This window comes from Protopterus annectens, chromosome 9.part0 (assembly GCF_019279795.1).
Source record: "Protopterus annectens isolate FY-2018-M chromosome 9.part0, PAN1.0, whole genome shotgun sequence".
Lineage (NCBI taxonomy): Eukaryota > Metazoa > Chordata > Ceratodontiformes > Protopteridae > Protopterus > Protopterus annectens.
The window spans coordinates 364,783,601-364,805,283 of NC_056743.1; the positions used below are offsets into that span (position 1 = coordinate 364,783,601).

Genomic DNA, 21,683 nt, shown 5'->3' on the forward strand with positions numbered 1-21,683 from the left:
CTTTTCCTTTGATGGGAATTTAAACTTCTTTACCATTGATGTTTGTGATTTATATACATCTATCCCGCAGGACCTGGGTTGTGAATGGGTTAGGGATTTTTTGTTGGAACAACAACTGAATGGGCAGACTATTGATTTAGTTATTTATCTATTGGAATTGGTGTTGAATAATAATTATTTCTTATTCAACAAAGAGTTTTATTTGCAGAAAATGGGTGTAGCCATGGGGTCTCCGTGTGGGGCAACTTTTGCAAACACAGTGATGGCACACTGGGAAAAACAGTTTCTTTTCAGAGATCCTGTTTTTCAAGAAAAGGCTGCATGGTGCACCCGTTATTTGGATGATATTTTCATCCTTTGGAAGGGTGATAAAACTTCAGCTGCAGATTTTGTTGAAAAATTACTAACTTTACAGACTTTTTAGAATCCACCTGGGATTTTCAGGTTGACCGAATTTCTTACCTGGATGCAGATTTGACCAAATGTTATCCATTAAATGGCTTTACCTCTAGGATTTTTAGGAAACCCACATACTCAAACGCATTCCTACACTTCTCCAGTTGCCACCCATTCCATCAAAAGAGAGGGGTTGTCAAAGGACAACTTGTGAGGGCGGCTAGGATGATAACTTTGGAGATTGATTTTTTTGAGGAATGCAGTTTATTGAAAGATATGTTTGTCATACATGGGTATCCTGATAGACTGGTGGAGGACCTTATTGATGAAGTCTCTATCAAAATGTCCCGGGGTTTCTTTAAACCAATTCTGTACATTAAAGAAGAAAATGTTGAGACTAGTTTGGAAGGTAATGGTTCTGATAATTTGGATATTTCTTCCAATACGCCCCTTTTGAATTCTTTGAGTATGAATGGGGACGTCACACAAAAGGTTGACCAAGCTGATTGTGATTTCAGTTGGTCGAGTTTTATAACCACCTTTTCCATTGATGCCCCACGTTTGAGGTCTATTATATTTAAAAATTGGTACTTCTTGCTAGATGACCACTTGATTAGGAAACATGTAGGGGAATACCATTGTGTAATGTTTAGGAAGGGTAAAAATCTTAAAACCCTTTTGGAATGTAATAACTTAAAATGTCATCTCCCTCATTGTGGAATGTTCAAATGTGGAGTCTGCCATTGGTGTAAATTTATTAATGTGACGACCTCATTCACAGTTAATGGTAGAAAATATTTTATTAACGATAAGTTTAACTGCAACACAAGGGGGTGGTTTATCTAGGACTATGTCTGAAATGCCCTGCCTTTTACATGGGCAAAACCGATAGACCCCTTAAGAATAGAATTTATGAACATTGTTATGCCATAGGCAAAGGAAATGTTAATAATGCATTGGCTAGGCATATTTTGTCATTTCCAGAGCATGAATTTCATTTTCTGATTATTGAAAAAATCCCTGAAAGCAATAGAGGAGGTCCAATAAGTTTGAAACTTGAGGAAAAATAACTTATATGGCAGTTAAAATTAAATGCCTTGGTTCCGCCAAGGTTAAATGATGCAATTTCTATTATGAGTGTTCTGAAATTAAAAGCACTGCTCAGATAGATTTACTGCTTAGATAGTCCTTAATGAGTTCATGTGTATCTATTTATTTGTAATATATTTGTTGTATTATTTTCTGGCAAATTATTTGTTTTTAGGATAATATTTAATAAGATTTGAGTATGTATTTTATAGGTTTATAAGAACTTTTTTAGTTCTAACATTGGGGACTTTTATTGAGGCTGAATATATTTTTTGAAGGAAATTATGTCATGATATTCTTTGTATTTAAGGGCATTAATTTCCTTTTTGACTTTGTCTGAAGAAGTTTGCTTATTTCAGTAAACAAAAGCACTTACTACAATATTTTTTGGCTCCAGTGTGATTTTTCTCCATTTGCCGTTTTATTAGTGGTTTTTATTGACTTTGTTTGTTCATTTTGTCTTATTGACTAATGTCGCCAAATGGGCATTGGCATTGCCAGTGTGTGCCTACCATAAAGCCTAGTGGCCAGTCAATGTCCAGTTGTTGCCCAGCTTGGGTTACCTGACATAGCTCTGTTAAGCTGGATGTAAACGAATTAAACTACCAAAAGTGAACTAAAAATTGTACACTTACTATAGGTTCACTGACAGACTGTGGCTTGGAAGTGTATGACATAATGGTAAGGAGGAGTCTGAAAGTAACTTGTGTCCAGGAGACAAGATGGAAGATCAGTACAGCAAATGCACTTGGCTTCAGGTCCAGAATCTACTATGGCATGAGAATTGTGGTGAGCGAAAGGCTTCAGAAGACAGTGAGGGATGTCATCTAAATTAGTGATAGACTCATGGCAATCACATTCCACTGTAAGGATAGGGCCATATTCACAATCTACGTCTAAGCAGGGTTGTAATATTGAAGAAAAGAGTGCATTCAGACAGCAGTTGCAGGACCTATTACAATAGAGCAGGACAACATGAACTGGCATTAAAAATGGTTGACCTGAATGCACATATCGAGATAAACAGAACAGGATATGAGGACTGCTTTCGTCCACATGCATGGAGCAACAGGAATAAAGAAGGACAGGCCATTCTAGACTTCTGTATGGCAAATAGTTTAATGGTAGCAAATTCATGATTCAGCAAGAAAGATAGTCACAAGATCACAAGATTGTCCAACATGCAACTCAGGTAGACTTTCTCCTATTACGGAAAGGGTATTGGGGTACAATAAGGGATTGCAAAGTTATCCCAGAGAAACAGTTGGCTCACAGCATAAACCACTTCTTGCTGCAATCATCTGAAAGCAGTGGTCAGAGAAGGCTGTAAGGTTAACAGAGACTAGGCTGAAAAACTGAAAGTTGACTGGAGAGAAAGGACAAGAGTTTAAGGAAATACTCAGGAATCTAGCACCTCAAGAAGAAGAGAAAATAGGTAAAGTTGAAGAAGAATGGCAGCACCTCAAAACAACATGTGTGAGGACTATAGAACAACAACAAGGACCCCTCGCACGGATGTCAACTGCACGGCACTAGAGATTTATAGAGTCATTTATCACAGATCAAACATCTTGTGCATAGGATGCCCAGACAGCAATTATTGACCTATGGTGGATGGAATTCCAAGATTAGATTCATTACCATGTTCGGTAAGAATAGCAAATCTTTGATAGGGGTCATAAATAAGTATTGGGATATACTACTTGCTGAAGAACATTTGGCGACTATATTAGAGGATAGATGCGGGTTCTCTTATAGAAAGGGCATTACGTTAGGCGGATATTTTAATCATTTCAAAAGACATGCATCCATCCAAGTGCATGATAAAACACAAAGGACCATTGGGGGTGCCAGGTCATATGGATGTTATCCATGTGAACATTGTACCTTCTGTAGATATGTACTTAAAACCAAAGAATTTTCAAGTAAGAATATATCCAAAGTTTTTGAAATTCGTACATTATCTAATTGTAGTAGTTGTTGAGTGATTTACCTTGCTGAATGTCAATGTTCGGCTTTATATATTGGCCAAACATCCAGGCCTTTTAAACTTAGAATTTCCGAGCATTTGAGTAATATACGTAACAAGATTATCACCAGCGCATTGTACAAACATGTTCTAGTTCACAAAACAGCTAGATTTTCCTTTACAATTATAGACAGAATTGTTGGTTCCAAATTTTCAAAAAATAAATGGCATGACGTTCTTAATAAAAAAGAAAGATCTTGGATTGTAAATCTGGATGGTCTTTTTCCCCTAGGCCTAAATGACCATTTGTAAACATTTATCTAGATTTATTTATATGCATATATATTTTTGTATACATACATACATATATATAATTTTTTATATATTTTTTGATATATTAATAATAATTATTCTAGTGTTGTCAAGGGATATTTATGTTTTGTATGTATAAATATTTAATATATATTTTTTATGTATATGTTTCTTATTTTTGATGTTTACGTGTGTATTGTATATACCTTTAAATTTGGGCTAGGTGACTAGTATTTTCTGGTTTTGATTGGTCAATTTAAAATATGGTGTTAGTATATTAGCAGTTGTTACGCTAATATAAAAAAACGGTCTGTATTAAACACAGGTTTCTCTACCATGCCTGCTATTTTTGTGGTTTTATTAGGACTATAGAACAGACATGTGGTCAAGCCGGGTATGTAAATATGGTACATGAGAAAAGTTGGTGGTGGAATGCAGAAGTCCTGAAAGACATCAAAAGAAAGAAGGAGTGCAGGAAAAAGTGGGAGACAAAGAAGACACCATAGGATTATAGGATCAAAGGAAGTTACTAGGCTATTGGCGCTGACTGTCTAATGATAAGGCTAAAAGAGGAGTTGCAAACAGCAATGAACAAGGCATGAGAGAGATTCTACCAGCTTTTGAAAAGTGACTTGGTAGATGGCACAAAAACTGTCAGGTTGCAAGGCAAAGAATGATAAAGAGGATAGTCAGACACCCTTAATAAGGGATGACAACAACCTTCTCACTAGTCCATAGGACATCAAAGACATTTGGAAGGAGTGCTTCCAGCAGCTTCTGAATGAAAAAAAAAAAAACAAAACAGAAGTTGTACTGTCTCAGACACAACCTACAATAAAAGAAGAGGAGGAGCCCACCTTAGAAGATGTAAGAAGAGCACTAAGGAAATTGAAGAGAAAGCAGCATGCTCAGACGAGGTCAAATCAAATATGATCAAGATATTGGGTAAGATAGGGGAGAAATGGCTCCTGATGCTACTCATAGCAGTATGAAGAGAAAGGGGTAACCCAGATGACTGTAGATTAAACATACCTGTGCCAGTGTTCAAGAACAAAGGGGGCATTCACAACTGTAGGCAGTACAGAAGTATTAAACTCCTGTCATGTTACACAAAAGTTCTGGAAAGGGAGATTGATACATGAATATGCACAGTATTAGATGAACAGTTCATTTTCAGATCAGGATGAAGCACAACCAACCAAATGGTTGCACTGAGGCAGATAGATGAGAACAAACTTGAGATGAGGAAATACTCATACTCCAACCTGGCATTCCTAGACTTACAGAAAGTATATAACTCCCATGAAATCCCAAGAATAAGTCCAAGGAAAACTAATTTGGATAGTCCTGCTGTGGTTAAAAGTCCCAGAAACATTGGTAGAATTAGTGCAGGCTATGTACAGGGATCCAGTGCTTCAAGTACAAATAGTGTTCAGTCTCACGGGGGGGGGGGTTCCAGTGGGAGTGGGTGTGCATTAGGGTTCAGCTCTGATCCCACTGCTATTCATACTTATGTTGAATTTCATCAGCAAAGAGGTTATAGGGGACAGATCAACAAAGTTGCTGCATGCAGATGATGTGGCATTACTGGCAAACTCTGAACTAGAACTTATGCAAAGGACAGGGGAATGGAATGCAAAACTGAAGATACACAAGATGAAAGTGAGTACAGATAAGATAGTTGTAATGACAGCAAATGGGAGAAATCAGAAGAAGCTGAGAACTGAGACAGAATGGAAAATAGTGAAATGGGTTAACTGTTTCAAGTATCTGGGAGGGGTGTTTGAGGAGAAAGGAAGTCTGATGAAGGAGGTTAAAGATAGAACAAGAGGAGCTGCAACCAACTGACACAGCGTGTCAGGGCTAGTGTATGACAGAAGAATGCCAAACACAAATAAAGTCTACCAAAGCTAAATCTGAGGTAAATTTGGATTCCTAGTCAAAGGATAAACATAAGGCATTTTTCAGCTACATCTGCAACCTCAAAGGCAATACACAGTTGTGTGCAGAGTTCTTTGTTAATGGAGCTGCCTATACTAAGCTAGAGGATATAGCAAGCCTACTGACAAACAAATTCAGCTCTAAATTTACCCCTTGCCTCCCCAGCCTCCCCTCAGGAAATATTATAAAATATAAACACCACTACTATCACTAGGGAACAGATCCTCAATGCCTCTATTCTAAAGCCAAGAACGCTGCATTCATGGGCTTTGAGAATATCCCAGACTACCTTCTAAATGGCATGATTCCTAACCTATCAGGACATCTGGAATCATTGTTTAACCATAGCCATCAAACAGGGTTTGTGCCTCACAAATAGAGAACAGAAACCATTATCCCTCTGCATAAAGTTGGGCCATCTGCAGATAATGGAAACTATAGACCCATAAGCCTCACTAGTCTGATATGCAAAACTATGTAAAGGATTATCATGAAAATGATCAATAATGACATAGGAAACCTCTAGACACTTGACATAACTCAGTTTGGTTTCATAAAGCGCAGGTTATGCCTACTCAGACTGGTGGACTTCTTTGAGAGCAATGGACCAGCAAAAGGTAATGTAGACAGCTGCCTAGGGCCCAGTGGAGCAGTGGGAGCCCCTGGCTACACAGCATTAATAAAAAATAGTAGGAACTATGTTTAAAAAAGTAAATATTTCATAAGTTAGGTTTCTAGGTAAGTACTAGGCTAGCTGCCCTTGTTCATGGGTAAGTACTAGGCTAGCTGCCCTTGTGGGCCATTTAAGCCCAGCCTAGTTCCCTTTTTGTGCTTTACTAACCTGTCCCATTTTGTTAGAGACTGGCCTCACCCATCCCATGGTCAGTAATTATATATTACTCCTAATGAGAATAACTGGGATCATACCATAGATAATTTGAGGGAACCCATGCATGGGGTAAAGCATTTAGGAGTTGCCTATGTCCGTTAGTAGTATAGGGGGCAGTTCTGGGGTAAATATTCTGTTTCTCATCCATAGATCCAAGTTGCACTTGAATATGGACAGTGATCAAATTTGTTTTATGTGGCTGGGAAGCCTGTTCTTGAGCAGCTGTGTCCCCTGTGAGATATACCTCCAAACCTTTCTGTTGATGGTGCAGAAGAGGTTTAGATTTCTAAACCAAGTATTTATACTGCCATTTTACTTGCTGATATGCAGTAAATTCATAAGTATTTGGTCAGAGGATACCTTGTATGCCAGATACAGATCACAGCTTAACATAGGATACTGAGTATAGTAATAGGGCTTAGAGTTGGTGTCCATAGGACATGTTGTTTAGGCTTTGTATCCTTTTTATAAAGTATCTCTGTGGGCGTTCCACTTGTTTTATGTGTCTGGACAGATACATGCTAATGGTGGCATTATATTCAATGGTTGGCCTAGTGAGAGCTGAGCCATCCCTAGATCTAGACACAATCCCATTGTTTACACATTGTGCAGTATAGGACTTTTTTACAACAATGGACACAGCTTGGTTAAAAGTTAGGTCACTGTCTACATAAGTTACCATATCCCAAACAACTGGGTCAGTGCTCAGGGGCATGTTGTTAATATGCTAGTTTCCTGTGGTAGATTAGTTCCTGAAGGATGATGAAGACCAGTTATTTATTTTACACAGACCTTCCTGCAGGATGGCTAAGTCGTTTGAGGATTCAATGACTGCTCCTAGCGTGCAGTCATCTGTAAACGTAATCAAGCAGAGCCCTTTGGTATTATTTTTTTCTTCAGAAAAGTAGATGACAAACAGGAGAGATCCCAGCATAGAACCCTGGGGGGCTCTACTGATGACTGGTCTCTTTGCGGAGGTAACTTCACCTCTTTTGATTTCCTGCAACTTATCTGTGAGCCATTTGGCAAGTCAGATGGTGACATATTTATTCCCAGTTTATGTAGCTTTTCCACTATGCTTGAGTGGAGAATTGTGTCAAAAGCTTTGGCTATGTTGAGGTATTCGGTGTGTACCATTTTACATTCATCCATTGCTTTTGTGACCTTTTCAAAAAATCCACCAGGTTGAGCAAGCTTGACCTGCCCTTGACGAATCCAAACTGAAACAGGTCCAGTGTTTGAAGGTTCCCTAAATTCTAATAGATTAGTTCCATGATACATCTTTCCATGGTTTTACATATAAGGCTCGTCAGATTTATGAGTCCTTTAGATCAGAATGTATGTGTTGTGTCCTTAAGAAGAATCCACACAAAATGTCTGAAACCAGGAGCCAGCAGGAATAAATAGCTGAACAGGTATGCAGTTACTCCAAAACAAAGAGAATCCTTGAAGTCAGAGTCCACACTTCTTTATTGCAACACAGTAAATGCAAATGCTTTCATCTCTGTCAGTTCAGAGACTTTATCAAGATACAGAAAGAAATAGGAAACACCCCATATATAACCCTGACCCAATTAACACCGTAACAAATTATAAACATACATAAAAAAAACTTCCCTAAGAATAAATACATACATACTAAAAATGTATTAAAAAACTTCCATGATAGAAAACATTTATATAAAAGGAAGAAAATTAATACACTTGAAAGGCACTCATCTTTCAAGTGTCTTTAATTTAAAAAAAAACAAGCCAGGGAAAACATATAATTTAATGTTTCTATCATGGAAGTGTTTTAATACATTTTTAGTATGTATATATTTATTCTTAGGGAAGTTTTGTTTTTTATGTATGCATATATATATTTATGTGTGTGTTTTATAACTTATTTATCTTGAACTTGCATTGACACTTGGTTTTATTGATTATAATATATTTTTTGTTTTAGGAAAGTTTAAAAAAAAGTCTTGTAGGTTGAAGGTGAAGGAAATTAATTATGTGATGATTTGTTAAGGTGTTAATTTGGTCAGGGTTATATATGGGGTGTTTCCTGTTTCTTTCTGTATCTTGATAAAGTCTCTGAACTGACAGAGATGAAAGCGCTTGCATTTACTGTGTTGCAATCAAGAGGTGTGGACTCTGACATTAAGGATTCTCTTTGTTTTGGAGTAACTGTATACCTGTTCATCTATTTATTCCTGCTGGCTCCTGGTTTCAGTCCTTTCTGTATGGATTTAGTTATTTCATTTGTGTTGCGGTCTTTAAGAACCATAATAAGGACTGAGCGTGCACATATAAATACTGGGCATGTGCTATTCCCAGTGCCATTTTGAGAGTGCAGCCAGAGAGTGAGCATGTATGATCGCAGTAGTTAGTTTGTATATAAGTTACTTAAGTTAAAGTCAGTAAATGTCTATTGTGACGTGTTTGTATATAATAAAGCTACTTGAACAGAACCCACAAAGACTCTTCTATTGTATCCAAAGTAGGACAGTGACATGGTGTCAGAACCGGGATCACAAAGAATAAGATTCAGAGCCATGAGGTGCAGCAATGACAGTGAAGGTAAATTAAGAGAAACGAGCAGAAAAAAAGGCAGAAAAGAAGCAAAGTTAATGAGAATACGCACAAACTACTTATTTCATAAAAAGGGCAGAACGGGGCATACTACAAGGGCAAAAAACACATTATTAAACAAGTGGGAGGCACAAAAGGTTTATTAACTAAGGGAAATATTTAAAGTAAAGGTGTTTGATGAAACAATTATCAGAAAAGTAAAATGAACATGTTTAAAAGCAAAATGAGTATGCTTAAGGCAAAATGGGCATGTTCAGAGAACAATGAGCACAAGAAAAGTACAGTAGACATGTAAAGAGATTAAACAAGCAAAATGAATATAATAAGGGCAAAAGGGCACATCAAGCATAAGTAAAGCAAGGTGACTGCATGTTTTTGGCAAAGTGCTGTGTTTTGGCATAACTATGGCTTCACATTGTATCAAGGGCATAACTAAAGTTATTCAAAGTATCTCAAAGTGTGTAAAAGTGCTTACAGTGTGTACTTATTACTGTGCATGTATTCCAAAGAGTTTGTGAGCAAAGTGCAACTATTTTGTAAAGTACAGTCAAAGTATAGCCATTTTGAAAACGTTCTTGTGCTGGGTGTGTCTATTCGCAAACTGCCACCATTACAGAGTGTCTCTTGCACTGTAAGTAATTGTTTAGAAAGATATTGCCATTTTGGGGAAATTTCAGTGTGCTGTGTACAGTTTATTCGCAGAGTGCCATTACTTGGAAATGTTACTGACTTTGAGCTTCTCTTGCCCATTTCATTTGCATCATGCAGTTATTTGATATGTTTCTTACACTAAGAGATGATTTCTTGTAATACAGTAATTTCAAGAGTATTACACTGCCTGAGAGACTTATTTTGGAAAGTTCAGTTATACAGAGGCTTAGCGTGCTATTGGGCAAAGTAACAAGTACTGGCATAAATTCCTGGCATATGTGTATGTGCATGTGTTCGTACTTATTTGCAAAACCCTTCACTGGTATGTGTTAATATGGCCTTACCACTTGTATTTGATCAGAAAATTGCAGAGAATTGGAGGAATATTTGAGCAAGAGTCTGATATTTTTATACAAGCAGCTTATTCAGATAAAGATGCATGCACCAAGGCATTTTGCTAAACTTAGCTGGGTCAGAGGCCATAGAAAGAGAGCGTTCATTTGTGTATGCACCAAAACCATTATATTGTTGTACAGATTGAATCAAGGGAGGAGCCTAAGTATTTGAAGTGCAAGTTCAGAGAAATGTGTAACCCCTAGACAAATATTACACTAGAAAGGCATTTGTTTTACATGAGAGATCAGAAACCAGGGGAGACTTTTGCAACTTATATAACTGACCTGAAAAACAAAGCCAAAATGCATCGATTTGGTGAATTAAACGATGGGTTAATAAAGGACAAGCTCATGTGTGGTATTAATCGTGCTGTTGTGAGAAAGATTTTGCTTTATGACAGTGATTTAACATTGAGTAAAGCAAGTGAGATTTGTCAGATTCATGAAGTGACAGAAAAACACACAAGTATGCTTGCAAGTGACAAGAGCATGGTTTCAGCAGGCTCCAGAGCAAATGTAGATAGCATGCAACATGTAGCAAACAGAAGTAGGTCTAAGCACATGACAGCCACCACCCCTGCTGGCTCACCAGGGAAACCACATTGTTTTCCAGCAAGTTCTAAAACTAGTTCAGTTAAGGAATCATGTTCCTCAGAGCAGTACAAGCATGAATCAGCAAAACCCAAGTCTAGCTTTATTATTAACTGTCTCAACTGTGGTGCAAATCATGAGTCTAAAATGGAGAAATGCTAAGCATTTGGTCAGCAATGTCACAAGTGTAAAAAACTGAACCATTTTCAAAAAAAGCTTTGCAAATCAAGTAAACCCCACACAGTTGTAAAGAAAGGTCACACAAAAAAGCAGTTGATCCAGTGGAGATGCAGCAGTCAGTTTTCTATGTAGATGGTGTATCAGTAATTGGTGAGACAGTTGATGCAGTGAATTTATTGGCAGAAAGTGATGTGTTTTGTATAGTCCAGATCAATGGTAAATCCACAGAGCTTAAAGTAGACACTGGTTCAAAGTGTAATGTTGTATCAGCAGACACATTTGCTAAAGTGAGAACTAATGAACAACTCAATGTGGCCAGTAGTGAGAAACTTGTGGCTTATGGAGGTGAAGAAATTGAAACCGAAGGCTCAGTGATGCTTTCATGTTATTTGGCCTTTTATTTGGAACTGTCACAGCTTGTTATTCTATGTAGTCCAAAGATCAATACAGTCATTATTGGGTGTCAATGACAGTTTGAGAATGAATCCACTTTCTTTTACCAAAGAAGTTCATGACATAAGTGCATATCCTAGTTCCAATTTTTCTGAAGCCATTATCTCAGAGTATGCTGATGTTTTCAATGACAAATTGGACAAACTTCCAGCTGTGTATTCCATGAAGTTAGACCTGGAGGTCACTCCAGTAGTCAGACCAGCAAGAAGAGTTCCAACAGCTATGCAGGATAAAGTTAACTCTCAGTTGGATCAAATGGTACATCAAGGTGTAATTTGTCCAGTTACAGAACCAACTGAATGGGTGTCATCTATGCTAGCAGCTCATAAAAAAGGCTCAGTTGAAATCAGAGTATATTGACTCAAGAGATTTGAACAAGGCATTGAAGAGACCGCATCAGCCAATGCACACAGTCAAAGTGGTCACAGCCCTAATATTGAATGCCACTGTTTTTTCTGTCTTGGATGCAAAACGTTCATTTTGGCAAGTGATGCTTGATCGCAAATCCTCATTACTAACCACTTTTGGTACTCTGTTTGACAGATAGAGATTCTTAGGGATGCCATTTGGAATAAATTTTGCAAGTGAAGTCTTCCAGCATGCAGTGAAGCAAATTTTGGGGGGGGGGGTTATTTTTGTGCCATAATAATAGATGATTTATTGGTTGGAGGCAATGGTGAAACAGCACATGAGAAAAACCTAAAAAGAGTTCTAGACAGAGCACATGAAGTAAACTTGAAGCTCAATCCTCTGAAGTGCAAATTCAGACTACCAGAAGTTACATATGTAAGTAATTTATTTACAAGTATAGGCTTGAGACCAGAACCCCCCCCTCCCCCAAAGTAAGCAGCTATTCTTGAGATGTCAGCACCAGACAATGTTCAAGCTCTACAGCATTTCCTAGGCATGGTCAACTATTTAGGCAGGTTTATACCAGACTTCAGTGAGCTGACAGCATCTTCAAGAGAGCTAATGTGCAAAAATGTTGCATGGTCATGGTTAGAGCAACACCAGAAGGCATTTGAAGACCTCACGCAGAAAATTGCCACCCCCACCTACGTAAAGATACTGTCATGTGAACAAACCAGTTACTTTTTCCTGCAATGCTTCAAAATTGGGTCTTGGCACAGTTATTCTTCAAGAGGGGAGACCAGTAGCCTATGCGTATAGAACACTTACCTAAATTGAGATGCAGTATGCTCAAATTGAGAAAGGACTTTTGGCAATAGGATTTGCATGTTCCAAGTTTCATGATTATATTTATGGTCGAACTATTCAAATTGAAACTGACCACCAACCTCTAGTTACTATGCTAAAGAAGCCCATGCATCCAGCTCCAGCAAGATTACAAAGAATGATGCTCAAACTGCAAAAGTACAACTTCAAAGTGGTCTACACGAAAGCCAAACTACTCTATCTGGCATATCCAGATCACCCAGAAATACAACAGAACAGCTTGAGGCAGAGAATTTTGACTAGGCTTGTTGAGTTGAGAGATCACTCAAAGACTGATACAATTTTGCAAAAGCTCTATCACTACATTAATATTGGATGACCATCAAAGTAATCTCGTGTACCACCCTAAGTGTAAACCTATTTTCCTTACAGAGATGAAATGTTGATGGAAGATGGCATTATTTTCAAAGGTCCTAAAATTGTTCCTGCTGCCTTACAACATGAATACATCCAGATTTTGCATCGTGGTCACCCAGGTTCCGCATCCACTTAGAGGTGAGAGAGATAACTAGTATTCTAGACTTTATTACTGAAAGAGATTGATAAAGTACTTTCTTCTTGTTCAGTATGCAATAGGACTAGACCATATTTGCAAAGTGAACCACTTCATCTAAGTCCAGTTCCTGATCTACTTTGGTCAACAGTAGCCACTGATATCTGTGAGTGGAACAATCAACACTACTTAGTATTGGTAGACTCTTATTTAAATTAATTTGAGATTGATCTACTACCTAATCTAATATCTACTACTCTTATTACCAAGTTGAAACATCATTTCACAGTCCATGGTAGACTGCACAAAGTTATTTCTGACAATGGTACTCAATTTACTAGTCAGTTGTTTCAGAAATTTGCAAGGGACTTGGACTTTGTACATGTTACTAGCAGTCCTGAACATCCACAGTCAAATGGACTAGCTGAACATACAGTACAAAGTGCAAAGCAAATACTTGCAAGGTCAAAGCACAACAATACAGATATCTTTTTGAATTTGCTTAAGTCATAAACATACCCTGTGATGATTGTGATGAATTTCTTGGCTCACCTGCTCAAAGACTTCTTTCCAGGCAAACAAGAACTATGCTAACTGTTAGTTCTAGTTTATTGAGGCCTAAAGCTAAGCACAACGAAGCCATCAAGGCTCAATTATTCAAGAAGCATTCTATCCAGAAGTCCAATTATGATAAATCAAGCAGATTTCTTTGTCTGCTGAGAGATGGAGGGACAGTGAGAATACAAACGGTGAAAGGTTTCAACCAAATTGGTCAAGTTACAGGCATATGTGCCAAGCAGAGATCCTACCTTATAGAATCTGAAGGTGTGGAGTACAGGAGAAATCACAGATATCTTCTTTCTGTACCAGAATCATCTTCGCAGATATTGTTCCTGTGATATAGACTCTAGATCTCAGATTGAACCAGACGTTGTTCCCATTTCAGACTGTGTGTTTCAACCTCTACATCCAATTCTTAAGACAGCTCCAGTTGCTAAACCTAACTCCCAGTTTTATGTCACAAGATATGGTTGAATATCTAGGCCCAGGTAATAACTGTTTCTTAGCAGTTTGTTGAGCCATTATTCGCAAAAGTGCACTTTCATTTAAGTGGTCCTTTTCTTTTTCGAAATAATAAAATTTTGACAAAGAAAAGTAGACCCATATATATATATATATATATATATATATATATATATATATATATATATATATATATATATATATATATATATATATATATATATATATATATATATATATATATGTATATATATATATATATATATATATATTTGAGATTTCAGTATTTGAGCTTCTGAAGTAAATCCATATATTATATATATCTATATGGATTTACTTCAGAAGCTCGAAATACTGCAATCTCGAATTTCAGTATCTCGAGCCCAAGAAGTTGAATCCACAAAACAATGAAAACTAAAAACCGCAAAATTCAAAACCTCGAATACTGGAAGTTTTGAATTTTATGGTTTTACTACACACACACACACACACACACACACACACACACACACACACACACACACACACACATACACACCATCCACCACACAAACACACACAATCACTCTACTACATGAAAGCAGGGGGCCAGCCCAACTACACCCCCCCCCATGTAGGGGGCTGTGCCCACCACTCCCCCCCTACTTAAATATTCTCACTCCGAGGTCACAGTACTCACAAACACACACAAAACACCACCACGCAAGCTACTTTCTCTTCGCACACACACACATCACAGCAACAAAACACACTGACACACACACCACAGCCCCTACCCAAAGCCCTTAACACGCGCACACACACAGACACACTTACCTGAATTCATGACCATAGCAGAACTTTAGAACCGTGAAATTCAAAACCTTCAGTATTCAAGGTTTTGAATTTCGCGCTTCTAAACTTTCACTATTATGTGGATTCGGCTTCTTGGGCTCGAAATACTGAAATTCAAGATTTCAGTATTGCAAGCTTCTGAAGGAAACCCATATATATATATATATATATATATATATATATATATATATATATATATATATATATATTTATTTATTTATTTATTTATAGGTTCATAGGTAGGTACTAGGCTATCGGCCCAAGGGCCTACGTAAGCCTAACCAGCAAGGTACCATAGCTTATGCCAGCCAAGAAAGTTATTTTCCTGTGCCACTGTCCAGCAGAGACACAGAAGTGATCCCCGGGGCGTATTTCCTATTTCCCATCCACTCATCAAGATTTTTCTTGAAGAGTGCTAATGAAGAACTTTGCTTGACATAGATGAGTAGCTTTTTACAGAGTATAGGAAGTCTCTGGGACAGGAATCTATCCCTCCAGCATGTCCTGTTTATTGTGGTGACAAGGTTTATGTCCCTAGAGCATGTAGCTCGGAGGGATTGGGATTTCTTTAGGTGTAGCACGTCCAACAGCTCTGGGTTTGACATAGCTTTATATGTTAGGCAGAGATCACCTCGGAATAGGCGATATGCTATGGAGTAAAGCTGGAGTTTTTTGAGGCGGTCAGTGTAGGGCATTTGTTTGAGGCCAATAATCCTCTTTGTGAGGTACTTCTGTGGCCTTTCCAGCTGCTGCAGATGTCTTGTGAGGTACATTCCAAAAGGGGCATTGTACTTTATAATGGGTCTAATGAGTGACGAGTAGAGGGGAACAATGACTTCTTTTTTCCTGGATGAGAACCCTTTTATGATGAGGTGTGCCATGTAGAAGGACTTCCTGACTACTGTGGCGATGTGACTATCAAAGGAGAGATTACTCACCACTTGGGTCCCAAGGTCTCTTATCACGCATTCAGTGTTAAGTAGATTGCTGCCTATGTGGTAGTTCATGGGTACAGAGTTTTTATCAAAGGGGATGACACTGCACTTTTTGGCACTGAGCTTGAGGCCATGGCTCTGACACCAGGCATCTGTCTCAGTGAGGCCTTTCTGTAGGATGTCCACATCATTTGGGGACTTGACTATGGCTCCTAGTTTGCAGTCATCTGCGAACTTTGTTAGCCAGAGGCCTTCTGTGTTAGCCTGTACTTCAGAGAAGTAGATCCCAGGATGGAACCCTGTGGTACTCCACTTGTCACTGCTTTGAAGTCAGATTTATTTAGAGTCTGCAACTTTTGCAGTGTGGATTCTGTCAGTGAGCCAGTTGGCAACTCATCTTGTGATGTAGAGATTTATACCTAGTTTAGTGAGTTTAGCTATAATTCCAAAATGGGGGATGGTGTCAAATGCCTTGGCGAGGTCAAGATAGGCAATGTGAACCACCTTACCCTCATCCATGGCTTTGGTGACTGCCTCAAACATTTGACATTTGTTAACCGGGTTTGTCCATCTGGGCTTGTGGCCCAATTTCAGTGGAGACCCGAGGAGAAAAGCTCCAGTAGTACATTTTAAACAAGTACAATTTTAAACAATATTGATATAATAGCAGTTATAGCAAAAAGAGTCACATATGTTGGGTTACATGCATAAAGTTAAAGGTGCTTTAAATAGAAGCTAAGTAACACTTTTACATTGATATAGTTCAATAGGTCAACAATATTTTTTTTTTGTATAAAATTATGCAAATGCATAGTAGACACACTGGAGAGAGAGGTGTAATGATGTACTAAGTATGGTCCTTTTGAGGATACATAAAGGGAAGGAAGACTAGGTAGGGTCATGGCAAGGGTAGGTTTTGGAAATGAGAAAATAAGCTGTTAGTTCATTTTTAAAGTGTGAGGTGTGGGAGATTGAACGTAAATCAAGGGGAAATTTGTTCCAAGCATGGGCATGGGATTGTTTGTAGAGTAGTTTGCCTACTGAACTTTGTGGGTGGTAGATATCAAGTAATTGTTGGTTAGAAGTATGGAGGGTCTGGGATGGGATGTAGATGGAGACTAAGGAAGATAGAGATGGACAGAAGGAAGGTTTATAAAGAATAGAGTGTAGCATATGAAATTGATAAGATAGCAGAAATTGGGGAAGTTCAAGTCATTGAAGAGATTTTAAAGAAATGCAATGGTCTGAGTTGTATGGGGAGTTAGCAATGAATCTGGCTATTTTATGGTAAGTCTGTTGGAGTTTGTTTAGAGTGGAGGCCTGGATATTGGTAGGAACTGGGGCGGCGTATAAGAGGGAGGGGAGGAGGAGTGCCTGGCCCAGGGTAAGTCTAGATTCAGGGGTTAGGAATTTTTTATTCTGATATAGCAGACCTAGTTTCTGGTTTGATTTTTTATACATTGGAGTATGTGTAGGGTGAACTTTAGTTAGTCATCGATAATGACCCCTAGGAGTTTTGTGTGGGTGTCAGGTTGGATAGTTGTATTGTTAGAAGATGTAATAAAAAAGGAGGTTTTGTGATGTGAATGAGAACGGGGAAGGAAAAGTAAGAGTTTGGTCTTTTTGGGATTTAGGATCAGTATGTTGTGAGAGAGCTGTTGTTCAGTGGAGAGTAGGGCCTGTTGGGTCAGGGAGTCTAGTTCAGGAATGTTATTTGAGATGGATATAAGTGTGGAATCATCAGCATGCTGAATAAGGGAGGATTCTTTGCATGAGGTGTAAACATCATTGGTGAAGATGTTAAACAAAAGGGGTCCCAAGGTGAAGCCTTGGGGAACACCAGTGTAGATGAGAAGGAAAGGTGAGGAGGATGAGAGCCATTTGGCAGATTGCTCCCTGCCAGATAGGTAACTATTAAACCGGGCAAGTACAGAGGGGGATAGGTGTAGATTTGCGAGTTTGGATAGTAGTAGAGGATGAGAGACAGTATCAAAGGCTTTGGAGAGATCTAGGAAGAGACAGGAAATTAGTTCATTGTTGTCTAGGGCCTCTGCAATGATATGAGTGAAGGAGAGGAGGGCAGTCGTGGTGCTGTGGTGAGGACGAAATCCATGTTGGGTAGGGGTAAGTAAGTGGTGTGTGAGGAGGTGATTGAGAAGCTGTGAGTGAATACATTTTTCTAATATCTTGGAGAGGGGGGACAGAATGGCAATGGGTCGGTAGTTTGAGGGGTCAGTGGAGTTTCCATCTTTATGAAGAGGGATAGTGAAGAAAGATTTCCAAAGGATGGGGACAGTTGGTTCCGGAATAGATTGATTAATTAGTCTAGATGTAGGACAGGTAATTGAGTCAGCAGCAAGTTTGAGGAATGTAGGAGATAGATTGTCAGTGGAAGGAGAGCAAGGTTTTGGTTTGAGTAGTAGAGATTTGATGTAAGTAATGGGAACTGGCTCAAATGAAAACAAAGTTGTGTTAGTGGGACTTGGAGAGGTGGGTGTCGAAGTAGAGTTTGACTTAGACGTTACCAGATTTTGGATGGAAGAGATAAAAGTGTGTGTGTGTGTGTGTGTGTGTGTGTGTGTGTGTGTGTGTGTGTGTGTGTGTGTGTGTATATATATATATATATATATATATATATATATATATATATATATGTGTGTGTGTGTGTGTGTGTGTGTGTGTGTGTGTGTGTGTGTGTGTATACCTAGTCTTGTATAATTGCATGACAAAGAACTACTTATAATATCTGCATGCCAAATAGATTCAGGATGTTGCATGGTCTATTTCTCAAAGAAGGAGTCTGTAGATTAGAGTGTATGTGCTGTGTCTTTAAGAAGCATAACAAGGACTGGGCATGCGCATATAAATACTGGGAACTTGCTATTCCCAGTGCCATTTTGAGAGTGCAACCAGAGAGTGAGCATGTATGATTGCAGTAGTTTGTATATAAGTTACTTAAGTTAAAGTCAGTAAACTTCTATCATGATGTGCTTGTATATAATAAATTTACTTGAACAGAACCTAAGAAGACTCTTCTATTGTGTCCTTCCTTATGCAGGGAAATGAGTGTAACTGTTCTGCATTCACTTGGCACAAAACATGTATGGAGGATGAGACTGAACAATTCCATTTCTTATTCAGCTGCTAAAATATTCTCACCGAGTTCTTTAAAAAAAGACTTGCTACATAGCCTACAGTCTCTTTCATTGGTTTTGCATCCAATGAAAGGCTTCCAAGAATAAGCACAATTTTTTAAAACTCAAAGTAGAGCAGGAAGATGAAACATTGTTGCTTTTTAATAAAGGGAACAATGCAAAGAATTATTTTGTTTTTTTGTTTATCTGGAGATGTTACAGCAATTTTTTAATTCACAATGGAAACATTGCTGTGTTTTAATGTAGAATAACTCTGCAGGACAGAAGAGTGTGTGTGTTTGTGACAAGGAGAATTATTCTGATGATGCAACAGCACTTTTTAATTCACAGTGGAAACATTGCTGTGCTTCAATGCAGAGTAAGTCAGCAGGACAGGAGAGACGGAGAGATTTTGTGTGTGTGTGTGTGTGTGTGTGTGTGTGTGTGTGTGTGTGTGTGTGTGTGTGTGTGTGTGTGTGTGTGTGTGTGTGTGTGTGTGAAATGCCCCAGTCAGAAAACACAGAATCAAATCCAGATACTCTAGACTGCAAAACGTATAACTAGCTATGAACCAGAGAAGTTATAGTGTAATGGAAGGACATTGATTGTAGTAAACAGAAGCATTATCTAATGAGCCATGTTCTTTGCTTGTGGGCCCTGGTTTGCTTGTTCTGATGGATGTTGACAGCATGTTATAATTTAGGTGGGAATAAATTGTATAGCATGAAGTTTAGAAGTTTAATGTTAATATTTAAGCTATAAATACATTGTTTAATTTAGCTTGTGTTTTTACATGCATGCATGTGAATACACAGTATTTGGGCTAAAATGGTTTGCCTAGCACGTATTGCAGATGAATAAGGCTATGAGCTGTTTCTTGTAGTACATGGTTTGATGCCCCTCAGCCTTCATTTGTCTTCTATGTGACTCACTCAAGTTCCTTCACCAGACTGTGCTCTTGAGCTGTTGCAGGCTGTTAACAAATGTTGTGCATATCTATTTTCTGAACGTCTGCACCCTTCACATATTCAATAATTAGTTATTTACTATATGCTATCTGAGTATGAATTGCAGTATGTCTTTTTTACTTTCAATAAATGTGAGTTTCAAGGGAAGAGAAGTTTACTGTTTGCTATGCTGTCTGTTTTCAATGTGTGGGGGGTTTGTTTAGAAAATGGCTGTCAGTGTTGTTTCTGTAAAAGTTGAAATAAAAGTTTTAAATGAAAGCCAAATCTCTGTGTTAATTGTAACAGGAAAGAAGAACATGGCTCCTTATTCAAATGTTGGCACTGAAAATGCTGGCAAGGAGAAAAAAAACACAGGAGAAGAGCAAATCTTGGAAATTGCTTTTCTCCTTAAAACTTCTTTTTGCAGACCCAACAGCCCCACTTACTCTCTGGGGGTGTTTATTGACAGGATTCTTAAAAATTGTATTGACTTGGTCCGTTATTTACTGAAAGACTGTCGGGATTTTCTTAGTACGATATATATGACTTGGTACAGTGGAGCTTGTTCTTTTTCTAACGTCGATGTGGTTGATTTATTCACATCTATCCCCCATAAAGATGGCTTAGACTTATTTTATGAAGCAGTTTAGAGCCTTACAATGTTAGTGAAGAGTTGATTAATTTTATGTCAGCTATAGAATATGTTTTACTTAACATTTTTTTCACCTTCTAGTCTAGGGTGAATATTTCAAACAAATTTAAGGGGTAGCTATGGGTGCCAGTTGTGTACCCATTTACACTAATTTAGTTCTCTATGCCTGGGAGAAAAGGCATGTTTTTTGTTCTACATATTCTAAGAACTGGGTAGCATATTATCATTTTTTGGATGACATTTTTATTCTGTGGAATGATACCACTGAGACAGCTGAGTATTTTGTTGATTATTTAAGCAACATTTGTACATATTTTAAATTTACTTCCACCACAAATAGTGTTTCTATTAATTATCTTGACAGTATGCGGCCATGGTGGTGCAGTGGTTAGCGTTACCGCCTCACAGCAAGAGGTTCTCTGGTTCAATCCTTGGCTAGGGTGCCTTCTGTGTGGAGTCTGCATGTCCTCCCTGTGGTCACGTGGGTTTCCTCCGGGTGCTCTGGTTTCCTCCCACATCCCAAAGACATGCTGTAGGTGTACTGGACACTCAAAATTGGCCATAGGTGTGAGTGCGTGCGTGTCTCTTCTGTGGAAGGTTGGGCACCAGGCTGGCAACTCGACACTGTAAAACTCTACTGCCAAGCATGAGCAGACAGGTGGTCTGCTGTGGTGACCCCTAACTGGGAAAAGCCGAAAGAAGATCTTGACATTACCCTGTACAAGGACAAGGTAAGGGGTTGTTTTATATCTAGAATTTATAGAAAAGAAACATTTTCAAATCATTATTTGGATTTTCATAGCAATCATCCTAAGTATATGAAAAATAATATTTTTAAGGGCCATTTGGTCTAAGCTGCTAGGATGTGTTCTGAGATGGACATATTAAAAACAGAAATAGTTAAAATTAAGCGAATGTTTGAAAATAAAGGCTACCCAGTTAATACGTTGCAAAAAGCAGTTGATGAAGTTTTATCAGGATGAGGA

At 38.3% G+C, this 21,683-nt stretch overlaps 1 protein-coding gene across 1 annotated transcript in view; it reads left to right on the plus strand.

The window, feature by feature from the left end:
- Positions 1-621: 621 nt before the first annotated feature.
- The window catches only part of LOC122810527, a 142,971-nt gene continuing 121,909 nt past the window's right edge, over positions 622-21,683 (plus strand). Inside the window, exon 1 of the mRNA XM_044082109.1 lies at positions 622-805. Within this exon, the coding sequence (XP_043938044.1) occupies positions 622-805 (184 nt within the window). The remainder of the gene's footprint in view (positions 806-21,683) is intronic.